The sequence below is a fragment of the Zonotrichia leucophrys genome, unplaced genomic scaffold (assembly GCF_028769735.1).
Source record: "Zonotrichia leucophrys gambelii isolate GWCS_2022_RI unplaced genomic scaffold, RI_Zleu_2.0 Scaffold_561_32880, whole genome shotgun sequence".
Taxonomy (NCBI): domain Eukaryota; kingdom Metazoa; phylum Chordata; class Aves; order Passeriformes; family Passerellidae; genus Zonotrichia; species Zonotrichia leucophrys.
In genome coordinates, this window is record NW_026992766.1 from 1 (window position 1) to 13,202 (window position 13,202).

The 13,202-nt window shown below is 41.8% G+C and overlaps 1 protein-coding gene across 1 annotated transcript; it reads left to right on the plus strand.

The window, feature by feature from the left end:
- The first annotated feature begins 10,515 nt into the window (after positions 1 to 10,515).
- On the plus strand, positions 10,516 to 13,047 carry NOP10 (NOP10 ribonucleoprotein). Its single transcript, XM_064701376.1, has 2 exons — positions 10,516 to 10,655; positions 12,755 to 13,047. The coding sequence occupies exons 1-2, from the start codon at positions 10,602 to 10,604 to the stop codon at positions 12,893 to 12,895; spliced, it is 195 nt and encodes a 64-aa protein (XP_064557446.1). The 5' UTR covers positions 10,516 to 10,601; the 3' UTR covers positions 12,896 to 13,047.
- The last annotated feature ends 155 nt before the right edge of the window (positions 13,048 to 13,202 follow it).

A 13,202-nucleotide genomic window follows, 5' to 3' on the forward strand; every position in this document is an offset into this window, starting at 1 on the left:
TGTCACAGTGGTGGTGTCATATTGGATCCTTGTTTCCATGAGGCCCAGATGTGTCACACTGGCCTCTTGCTTCCATGGAGTTCCACAGTGTCACAATGGTCCCTGGATTCCATGAGGCCTTGCAGTGTCACAGGGATCTTCTTGGTGCTGTAGTGTCACAATGGACCCTTGGTTCCATGGGGACTCACAATGTCAGAAGGGTCTCCTTGGTTCCATGAGGCCCTGCAGAGCCCCTTGATTCAACGAAGCCTCCAAGTGTCATCATGGCCTCCAGGATTCCATGAGGCCCCGCAATGTCACAGTGGACCTCTGGTTCCATGCGGTCATGCACTGATCCATGGATCCTTAGTTCCATGGGGCCCTGGAGTGTCACAATGGACTTCTTGGATCCATGGTGCCACTCAGTGTGACAACTGCCCCTTGGCCTGCCAAGACTCCAGAGTGTCACAATGGTTCCTTGCTTCCATGACGCCTGGAGTGTCACAATGGTCTCCATGATCCCATAAGGCCTTGCAGTGTCACAACAGACCATTGGTTTCATGGAGCCCCACAGTGTCACTATGGTCCCCTTGGCTCCACAAGGCTCTGAAGTGCCACAATGGCCCTTTGGTTTCACAAGGCCTCAGAGTCTATAAATGGCCTCCATGGTTCCATGAGGCCCTGCTGTGTCACAATGGACCGTTGGTTCCATGATGCCCCAGACTGTCACAATGGTATCCTTGGTCCCAGGGTGTCAGAATGGACCCTTCATTCCATGCACACCCACAGTGTTCACTGCCGTGCCCTTGATTCCACCAGGCCCTGCCATGCTCTAATGGCCCCTTGGTTCCAGTGGGTCCCAAAGTGTCAGAACAGTCTCCATTGTTCCCTGAGGCCTCACAATGTCACTGTGCTCCCCTTGGCTCCACAGGGCCCCACAGTGGAACAATGGACTCTTGGTTCCATGAGGTTCCTCAGTCCCAATGGTCTTCTTGGATCCGCAGTGTCACAGTGGCCCCTTGGCTCCGTGTGGCCACGCTGTGTCACAATGGCTCGTGGTTCCATGAGGCCACACAGTTTAACAAGGGACCCTTGGTTCCATCAGGCCTTGCTGTGTCACAATGGACTTGTGGTTCCATGAGCTCTCACACTGCCAGCAGCAGTCTCCTTATTTCTGCAGTGGCACCATGGACTCTTTGTTCCATGAGGTTCCGCAGTAGAACACGGTCACCTTGGTTCCGTGAGGTTCTGCAGTGTCACAATGGACCCATGGTTCCACCAGGCCTTGCTGTGTCACAATGGCCCCTTGGTTCCAAGAGGTTTCTTAGGGTCAAAATGATCTCCTTGGATCCGCACCATCATAATGGACCATTGGTTCAATGTGGCCCCAAGGTGCTAAAATGGATTTTGGTTCCATGGGGTTCTGCTGTGTCACCATGGACACTTTGTTCCATGAGTTTGCAGAGTGTCACAGCTGACTCCTTGGTTCTGTGAGGAACCACAGTCAGGAAACCTCTGAAATATCAGAATAAGGCTCCTGAAAACTCATTTGCTCTTTCAGAGGGTATCAATTATTTAGGCCTGAGGTCCAGCATGGGATAACTCCTAACTCTATGTGGACATGAGTTTCTACCAGTGTGTTACTTTTATACAGTCCCGAAATGTGAATTACAATTTCCCCACTTCCATAAAACCCACCCCAAGTTCTCAGATTCACTCCTTGTTTTCTCCATCCCTGCACCCTTGAGCCAGATGTCTTCTTCTCTTCCACCCATCCTTGCTGGGAAAGCAGCCCCTGCATGCCTTGTTCCTGTGCTGAAAGTTCACAGGCAGGGTAAAAATGGAATGAACACTTTTGGTATCAGCCCCAGGCTTTGTGTGGGCAGGCAGAGGCAGGCAGGAGGCAGAGCTGTCAGCAAAGGAAGGGCCCAGCCAGGTGGGGCAGCCGGGGGATGCCGACAGCCTGCAGGGACAGAGGCGCAGGGCAGGGACACCGTGGGACAGCCTGGGCTGCACAGGGCACAGGCATGTGCAGCAGCTGCAAGACAGCCCTGCCAGAGCCAACTTGGGCAGCACTTTGGCCATGGCTGCTGGGCCTGGGCCTGAGGCAGGAGCAGGAGACAAGTGACCCTTGCAGGCCTGGGGCCTCATTGCCTCCTTGTCCCTGCTCAGCAGCCTGGCAGGGGCCGCCCCATGCTCCTGCCCTTGCCATTGCACATCCCCACATGCCAGTGCCCATCCCGGCAAGAGCCCTGAGCAAGGAGGGAGGGACAGCATCTGCCTGGCCAGGGGCTGGGGCTCAGGCCTTGGCCCTTGGCATTCCTCAAACACATCCAGCTTTGCTCAGCACCAGAGACACCTTGGCCTTGTTTGTCCCCAGCTGTCATCACTGCCTCCAGTGTTCTGCTCTAACTGGAACCTGGGGACACTTTCTCAGTCGTATTCCTCAGTGGGACCCATTAAAACTTCAAGGAACTTTGGAGTCTAAATTTACGTTTGAGTACTTGAGAATTTTTTTGAAGACACTCTCAGGGACTGACTCTGATGTAAACCACACCAAAGCCCTGAGAGGGTCATTAAAGTTTTCCTGGTCCAGTTATGGAGAAAGATTTTAAGGACCTTGTTAGAAATACACATTCCTATTTTAAAGGATGTATTTCATTTTATTTCTCTTTACAGCAGAGGTGATTGCAGCATTCTGTGATTGATATTGACCCATGGTCTCTCCTCAGCAGCTCTGGCCTGCTCACAGAAGCTGTGCCTGGAGCTCTGACCCAGTGTGGACAACTTTGCTCCACATTGCTCAGCCCCATCCTGTCTGTCCTCACTCCCCTGGGCCCTGCTGTGCTTGCAGAGCTGGCTGCACTCAGCCTAAGAGGGGTTTTCACTTTTTGGGGTTTTTTGAATCAATCTGAATCTCCTGAGCTTCCCCACTGCAAACAGACATGCTCAGGTGTGTGCCAGCCCCAGGTGCCACCAAAGCCACTGCAGAGCTGCGCTGGGCCAGCTGTGAGGGTGGATCATCAGCCCAAGCTGCACTGGGCCCCTGCAAGGGGCTGTGGCCATGGGCACTGCACTGACCCCACTGCTGGGTTTGGCTGCCACAGCCACCGAGAGAAATGAAACTGTCCTTGGAAACACTGGGGAGGACTGGGAGAAACTGGGGAACACTGGGAACGCTGTGGGAGACACTGGGACATACTGGGAGTGACACTGGGGAGGACTGGGACAATCTGGGGACACTGGGGATGTTGCAGAGGATACTGGGGACGTGTGAGAATACTCAGGCATCCCGTGGACGACATTGGGAGGAAGTGGGAATGACTGGGAATGAACTCAGGTGTATTGGGATGGACTGGGCTGTACTGGGAGAAAGTGGGACGGGCATTGGGATACTACTTGGGATGAACTGGGTTTTACCGAGGTTATACTGGTCAGTACTGGGAATTAACTGGGTTGTAGTGGGAGGGACGGGAGGAGGGTGATTTAGCTGTTCCCACCTCCACCGCATCCCATTTTCCGAGTCTCCCGCCCATCACAAGTTGTAGCCTATCAGCGCCAGGGGTCCGGGTCTGGGGGCGGTGCCTGGATTTGCGACATCTTTTATTTTTGCCTACAACTCCCGTCATGCCCCGCGGCCGGATATAGCACCATTGGAGCCCGGATAAAATACCCGACTAAAAGCCCGCGCTCCACAGAACCCCGGCATCCGCCCCCGTCTGTCCCCTAAGTGTCCCCCAGACCCTCCAGGATCCGTCCGTGCTCCCTCAGTGCCCATTCGGGACCCCCAAAGCGTCCCGGAACCCCTGAGTGTTCCCAACCCCCAGATGCCCGGTACAGCCACTTCTGAGAATTCATCTCCTTTCATTCCCCCGGCCCCAGAGCCCCTCAGAACACAGTCCCGCGCCTAAAACTCCTGCCGCGACCCGCGCCCTAAAGATCCCCGTTAGAGCTCCCCGAGCTCCGACCAACGGCTCCCGAGCTGTTTAAGTTCCCCTGAGAGGGCCTCAAGTCGCGGCTCGGACGCAAAAGTGTCCCCCAAGAGTCCCCCCGAAATCGCGTTCGAACAACTTCCGGGACTACAGCTCCCATCATGCTCCGCGGCGCTCGTCCAGCACTATTCCAGACGGGACTTCAGCTCCCGTCGTGCCCCGCGCTCTACCGAGAGCCATTGCAGCCGAGCCAAGAACTCCCGTGATGCTCCGTGGCCCCGTTAAACTGCAGGATACCCGCGCCTACAACTCCCACCACCCCCCGCGCCCCAGAGAGCCCCGTTCGTGCCCCACAAGGGCCCGCCCGGATCCCGAAGGGCCCCAAATTCCCCTCCCTGAAATCCAAGGGCCCCCCTGGACCCCCAAGTGCTGCCCGGACCCCGAACTGTCCCTCAGAATCCCTGAGTGCCCCTCCAAGTGCCCACCTGCCTTCCCCAAGTGTCCTCCAGACCCTCAAGTTCTCTCTGAATTCCCTCCCCAGACCCAAAACTGCCCCAAATGTGCCCCAGAAACATCTCCAGGGATCTCGAAGTGGCCCCTTTGACACTGTGTGAGAAAATTAGACAAAAGATGACAAGAGTGCTAAATTATTTGAATAAAGAAGGAGAAATCAATAGCTGATATGTATCAATTAATGAAGGGAATTTTGTTACTTAGAACGAATGAGGAATAATTATTTTGGTTGGTAAAAATGCATTTATTTTTCATATTACTTTAGAAATTGGGTATTAAAAATACTGAATACTAATATTATAAATAAGATAAATATTTCTATAATTTTAGTAATTATTATATTCTGATTTTCAAGTAAAATGCAGAATTTCTTTTAATGTTTTGGGATGTCAGTCCCAGGTGGGCGATGTCAGACATGGTGAGGCTGGGGGTGAGGAGCAGCTGGGCCAAACAGGCTCAGCCTGCAAGGGGCTCATTCTTCTCCATGCCCAGACCTCCTCAGGAGACATTCAGCATCAAGACCATGTGGGGAATGCTTCTGTCCCCTCTTCTCTGAAATGGAAAGAGAAATATATTTCCTTGACTAAAACCAAAAACCATGAGATGCGCTTTGAAATCTCCCTCCTGAAGAGAGCTCCAAACTGACTCCAATCACTGCACAAGCCCTGGAGACTCAAAGACAATGGAAGGGAGACAAAGAGCTCCTGAGGGCTTTCTGTATTTTAATCAGCCCCACGCTGGATTTGGGGCTGGCTCCAGGAGCCTCAGGCTCGCAGAGAAGGATGGAGAAGCTGCTCAAGGAGTCAGCAGCAAAACTCCAAGTGCCTTGGAGCATGGCTGGGCCCCAGGGAGGGCAGGGAGTGCCAAAGGCTGCCCAGGGCCTGGTGAGAGCAGATCCTTGAGGGCAGGATTGCAGGGAGCCCAAGGCTCTGAGCAGGGAACTGCAATGCTGAGCAAGGCCTGGCTTGGCTGGGTTTTCTCTCCTTTCAAGAGTCTCTGGGTGGGCACTGTTGGTTTCGGGTCCATGGTCCCTGTGCTGCTCTTGGCCTGCTCTGGTCAGGGTGACAAAGGCAAAAAGCTCTGACCATGGTTCTGATGTTGTCTTATGTTTTCTCTGGTTAGAAGTGTTATTTTAATTCTTCATTTGCATGGTGGCTTGTTGTTCTAGGGGTTTTTGTTAGGTCATTCTTTTCTGTTAGGTCTTATGGGATTTTCATATTTGGTTATTGGGTGACATAATCCTCTTCTTTATGGTGTCGGGTGGTTCGCCATCTTTGGTGAGAGTGGGAGTGATAGTAAAAGGTTTTAAAATCATAAAATTCGGGGAATTAGAAAGAAGCTAGACTTAGTGGGGCCCTGGAAAAATGTTTAAAATGGACTCTGAAAATGTTAGGCTTTGTGTTTGCCAGATCATGTGAAATTGCATTTACTTAAGCAGTATATGATAAATGATATAATTGTTAGATGTGATGATTGTTTAGTAATTAAATGTAATTATTGTATAATCATAAGAAGAATAATGAGAAAATATGTTAGAAGTTTGTGGAGGACCACAACCAGGCCATGCTTGGCTGAAATCTATGTATACAATAGAACAATATAGGTTTAATTATTAACATGAAAGTTATATAACGATAGAATATAAAAACATGTTCATCCCAAATGCATGTCGGGGACAGATTTGGGTTTGTACCCCTGACACCCAGAGCTCTTCAATAAAAGCACCTGCGTAGAATCATTTTCGTGATTATGTGCTTCTGAACACTGACAGGAGCAGTGGGGGGAACACCTGACAGTGAGGGGATTTACATAATTATAAATCCTTTAACTGGCATTGGAACTTGGCATAACTATTAAACATTCAACAAACAATCCATGACTAACATTGGAACTTTATATTAACTCCTTTAACAATGAACTTTATATCAACTCCTTTAACAATCGATTCTCCACAATTTCCCCCTCTAATTGTTCCATTGGGCTTAAGCCTGCATCAATTAGCAATTACTTCTTCTTGAAAGTACAATTTTTAATACTGGTTGTAAATTTGCTTGGCATCTTCACGTTCTTGATCATTCATTATCATGATTACTTTTACTTCTTTCTTATTAAGCTCTTTTGGTATCATTACACTTGCTTGTACAGCAGATGTTACAAGTCGGATTATACAGGGGAGCATGCAAGGTAGGAGGATCAAACCAGCAATTTCACATAAGATGAAAAAGTGGGTTTTTTCCCACCAGTTTCCTTTTAATGACCAGAAATTGTCCCACCAGCTGGTATCAAATGTAGGGGTCCACTCCTGTGTTCCAACATAAACTAACTTCCAGATTTCCTTTGAGATATTTCTAATGACTTCACTGCAGTCATCTATTTCTAAGCAGCACTCAGAGGAGTTAAATTTTCCACATGTGCTTCCTTCGTGGGCTAGTAAATAATCTACTGCTAGTCTGATGTGATACACCACAGTTCTAGTCTGGGATAGTTGGTCATTTATGTGGTCTAAAGCCAGAGAGGCTCGGTTCGATCCCATCTCGAGTACTGCTTGTAATCTCAGAATCCGATTTAACCCCGTATAAATTGGGGTCCGGTGTCTCCAGGACCCATCTTGAGCCCAGGTCGCCGGTCCAAAAGTGCAAATTATTTCCTGGGGAGTCCATACTGTGTTTTTCTGTGTCTGGGTTCCTCCAATTTCAATTAAGTTTCTTTTTGGTCAGCTAGATTTGTTCAAATCATCATATACTGGGACCCCTTGGTTCGATCCAGACTCTTTTGGGAGTAAGAAAAATGATGGTTTAATAATTCCCATAGTACAAGTGCTGCTCCACTCCCCGGGTAATTCAGTGTAAGCCACATTCCCACATATCCAAACCAGGTTTTCTGGAGCTTTCCAAGAAGCATCATTAATAGCCATTGGAAATTCCCAGTACTTGGATATTTCTCTCACTCCCCAGAATGAGTTTCTTCCCTTCTATTCCTTTCTTTATTCCTTGATTTATTCCTTTTATTCCTTTCTTTATTCCTTGATTTATTCCTTTATTTATTCCTTTATTTAGTCATTTTATTCCTTTATTTATTCCTTTTCCAGTACACTCCTGGAATTTAGAGCCTTCTCAGTAGATACACCCTGTTTCTTTCTTCCCAATGGATTTTCAGAGTCGAATTTATTATTTTAATATAATACTAATACTAATATTAATAGTAATACTAATACTAATACTAATAACATATTATATATCATATATTATATATCATATATCATATATCATATATAATATTAATATATCAAATATATTACAATATATAATATATAATATATAATATATAATAATATATAATATATAATATATAATATATAATATATAATATATAATATATATTTTATAATACATATAATATATATTATTCAATATTATATGATATTACATAATATAATATATATACTGTATTATTATTATATATTAATACATAACATAATTATATAATAATATAATTATATAATAATTATTTTCTATATTAAAATAGTATTTTAACAAATTACTATTACCTATTAAATGTATTATTTTAAAATAATAACAATAACAACAACAGCAAATAATAATAATAATAGTAATAATAATAATAATAATTATAATAATAATAACTATTATTATTATTATTGTTATTGTTATTGCTATTATTATTATTACATTATATTATATGATAGTAAGGATATATTATATATTAATATTATATGTAATACATATAATATATATTATGTGTAATATTAGATATATTATATATATTATACATAATACATTATATATATATAATATACACTATTACATAATATTATGTAATATATTCTATTAATTATTGATTATCATTATGATCTGTATTTTAATATTCATTATTATATAATATATTATATATTACAAAATTATAATATTATAATATTATAATATTGTAATATAATAAAATAGTAATGTTATATTATATTAATAAAATATAATATTACAATATTATGATAGTAATCAATATATATAATATGTATAATATAATATATAACATATAACATATAACATATAACATATAACATATAACATATAACATATAACTATTATATATCATATATCATATATCATATATCATATATCATATATCATATATCATATATATCTATTAATTAATATATACTCTATGCTCTATGCTATATACTATATACTATATACTATATACTATATATTATTTTACATAATTATTATTAATAAAGTAGTACGTTAATAAATTAATATTAGTTACTATTATTATTTAATAAATAATATTTTAATAAACTAATAATAATAATATTTATTATTTACTAAATACTACTAGTACACTCATGGAATTTAGATCCTACTTGGTAGATACACCCCGTTTCTTTCTGCCCAATGGATTATCACTGTTCAATTTGTTATTTTAATATAATACTATTACTAATACTAATACTACTAATAATAATTATTGCAATATTATTGTATAACTAATATATATTAAGTTATATTATGTTATATATTATATTATATTATATTATATTATATTATATTATATTATATTATATTATATTATATTATATTATATTATATTATATTATATTATATTATATTATATTATATTATATTATATTATATTATATTCACAATATATTATATTATATACATTATATATAATATATGATATATAATATATAATGTATTCTATATAAAATATACACTATTACATAATATTATATAATAAGTTATTATTGATTAATATTGTATATATTAATATTATAAAATTATATATTATCCTATTATAATATTGTAATATAATAATATAATAATATAATAATTTGATGTTATAATAATATAATATTACAATATTTTAATAGTAATTAATATATATGTAATACAATATTTCAGATATATTAATTATTAATTAGCGTATTACATATTAATATATAATATAAATGTCATTTTATGTAATTATTATAATCTAAAATAGTATTTTAATAAATTTGTTTTGCTTCATAGTATTTAATATATATTATTTCAATAAACTAATCATAGTATTTACTATTTAATAAATTATATTTCTATAAACTAATAATAATAATGTTGATTAAATAAATACTACCGGTACAATAATGGAATTTTAATATACTACAACTACTACTACTAATAATAATAATAATAATTTTCACCAAAATTCTCATTTTTTGGGACCAAGTCCGCTTTTCCCCAAATTTCTCTTTTTTTGGTGCCAAATTCTTCATTTATCAGCCCAATTTCCCCTTTTTTGGGTCCAAATTCCCTTTTTTTCCATTAATTTCCATTTTTTGGTCCCAAATTTTCCCTTTTTTGGCCATAAATTTACATTTTCTTGGGCCAAATTATCCCTTTTTTCACTCAAATTCTCAGTTTTGGAGCCAAATTTTCCAGTTTTTGACACAAACTCCCATTTTTGGGCCCAAATTTTCCCTTTTTTTCACCCAAATTTCCCTTTTTTGCCCCAAACTTCCCATCTGAGTGCCCAAATTCCCATTTTTTGCACCCAAATTTTCTCTTCCTTTACCCAAATTTCCCTTTTTTAGTCACAAATTCTTAATTTATCAGCCCAATTTCCCTTTTTTGGACCCAAATTCTCCTTTTTTGACCCAAACCTTCCCTTCCTGGGCCCAAATTTTCCTTTTTTAGTCCCAAATTCCCATTTGTGGACCCAAAAATTTCCCTTTTTTCAGCCCAAATTCCCATTTTTTTCACCCAATTTCCCCTTTTTGGGTACAAATTTCCATTTCCTTGGGCCAAATTCTCCCTTTTTTTCCCCCAGACTCTCATTTCTTGTTCCAAATTCCCATTTTTGGGCACAAATTTTCCTTTTTTGTGCCAAAATTCTCCCTTTTGGACCCATATTTACCTTTTTTAATCCCAAATTCTCGCTTTTTTCCCCCAATTTTTCCTTTTGCCCCTCAGTACTCCCCTCTCCCTACCGAGACTACATTTCCCAGCACGCCCTTCGCTCACTTCCGCTTTAAACCCCGCTTACTTCCCCGCTGTACTCTCTCTTTCTTTACGGGACTACATTTCCCGTCACCCCCTTCGCCAATTTCCGCTACAAACCCCGCCCACTCCCCTTTTTTTCCTGAGGCGACTTCCGGTTGCGTTTCCCGCCACCGCCGCCATGTTCCTGCAGTGCTACGAGAACGAGCGCGGGGAGCGCGTTTATACCCTCAAGGTACCGAGCGATTTTTAACATTTTTTTTCAAATTTTCGTCAATTTTGGGCGATTTTGGGGATTTTGGGGAGGGTTGTGAGGGGATCCGCGGGGTTTGGGTGCCTTGGGAGCGATGAGGGAGAGGTTGGGTGTCCTGAGGGGGGAATTGGGACGGGAGTTGTGAGGCGAAAAGGGGAAATTTGGGAATAAAAAGGGAAAATAGGGAGTAAAATAAGGGAATTTTGGACTGAAAATGGGGAAATTCGGACTAAAAATGGGAAATTTGGGTGCAGAACCGGAGAAATTTCGTCCAAGATGGGGAAATCTGGCTGGAAAAGGGAGAATTTGAGTTGAATAAAGGAGAATTTGAGTTCAAAAATGAGAAATTTTTACCTAAAAATAGGAATTTGGGAGCTCAGATGGTAAGTTTGGTCCCAAAAAGGGAGAATTTTGGTCTAAAAAGGGAAAATTTGGGCACAAAAAGGGAAATTTGGGCTGGAAAAAAAGAGATTTTGGGGCCAAAAATGGGAAATTTGTACCAAAAACGAGAATTTGGGTCTAAAAGGGGAATTTGGGTGCTCAGGTGAGAAGTCTGGATCTGAAAAAGGGAATTTTAGTGTAAAAAATGGAAAAATTGGACTAAAAAAAGGGAAATTTGGGGCCAAAAATGAAAATTTGGGTCCATAAAATGGAGAATTTGGGTCCCAAAAATGAAAATTCTGGGGACACAAATTTCCCTTTTTTAGCCCAGAATTCATTTTTTGGCTCCAGTCTCCCCATCGGGGCACCCAAATTTCCATTTTTAGACCCAAATTTCTCTTTTTTAGTCCCAAATTCCCCCTTTTATTTTTTATTTTGGGGTGAAAAAAAGGAAATTTGGGACTAAAAAGGGAAAATTTGGACTAAAAATGGGAAATTTGGGCTCAAAAAGGGGAAAATTGGGGACTAAAAAAGGAGAATTTGTGTCAAGGAAGGGAAAGTTTGGGATTTAAAAGAATTTTGGGTCCAAAAAAGGGAAAATTTGGGTTCAAAAATGGGGAATTTGTGTCCAAAAAACGAATTCTGGGCTAAAAAAGTGAAATTTGTGCCCCCAAAAAGGAGAATTTAGGACTAAAAATGGGAATTTGGGCTCAAAAAGGGGAAATTGGGGACTAAAAAAGGAGAATTTGTGTCAAGGAATGGAAAGTTTGGGTCCAAAAAAAGGAATTTTGGGGTGAAAAAGAGGAGAATTTGGGACTAAAAATGGAGAATTTTGATGCTGGAAAGGAAAATTTGGGACTAAAAATGGGAATTTGGGGAATTTTGGGTGTCCTGAGGGGGAATTTGGGGGATTTTGAGGGAATTTGAGGATTTTAGGTGTCCTTAGAGGAGATTTTTGGGGTGTCCTGAGGGGAAAATTTTTTAATTTTGGGTGATTTTGGGGAATTTGGGTGTCCTGAGGGGGGAATTTTTAGGAAATTTGGAGATTTTGGGGAAATTTGTGGAGATTTTTGTGAATTTTTCGTTTCCTGAGGGGGAATTTGAGGGAATTTAGAGGATTTTGGGGCATTTTGAGAGGAATATGGGGGATTTTGGGGGGAATTTGGAGGATTTTGGGCATCCTGAGGGGGAACTTTGGGGTATTTTGGGGGAATTTCAGAGATTTTGGGGAAATTGGAACATTTTTTGGGGGAATTTAGGGCATTTTTGGGGGGATTTGGGGTGTCCTGAGGGGGGAATCTGGGGACTTTAATGGGGGGAATTTTGGGGAGAATTTGTGAGATTTTGGGTGTCCTGAGGGGAATTTTTGGGGAATTTGGAGATTTTGGGGAAATTTGAGGGATTTTAGGTGTCCTGAGGGGGGAATTTGAGGGGATTTGGGTGTTCTGAGAGGGAATTTGGGGGATTTTGGGGGAATTTGGGGGATGTTGGGTGTTCTGAGGGGGGAATTTGGCGGGAAATTTCGGGTGCCCTGAGGAGAGGAATTTGAGGGGAATTTTAAGGATTCTGGAGGAAATCTGTGGGGAATTTTAAGGATTTTGGGGGAGTTTGCTTGTCCTGAGTGGGGATTTGGGATGGATTTCGGACAATTTGTAGGATTTTGCGGGATTTGACAGGATTTTGTGTGATTTTCCCCTCAGAAAGTGTCCCCGGCCGGGCTCCCCACACGCTCGGCCCACCCCGCCCGCTTCTCCCCCGATGACAAATTCTCGCGGCACCGCCTGGCCCTGAAACGGAGATTCGGGGTCCTGCTCACCCAGCAGGGCCGGGCTCTGCTCTGAGGGACCCCAAAAACACCCCAAAATCCCCGGAGAGACCCCAAAATCCCCCCCGGAGAAGATGGAGCACAGTCAAACCCGCTGGACTGAACGGCATGGAAGGGAGGGGTTAAACAGGAGGAAATTGTGAATATTAAAGGATTTGGGAGCTTGGAGGTGTCTGAGTGTTGGTGGTCAAAGAAATTTGGAGTTTTTTCGTTGTTTTGGGGGATTTTCCTTGGTTTTGGGGGCTTTTTGGGGTGTGGGAGGGAATTAATGGCGATCTGTGGGGCGCGGGGGATGATGGGAGATGTATGCGTGAGTATTACGG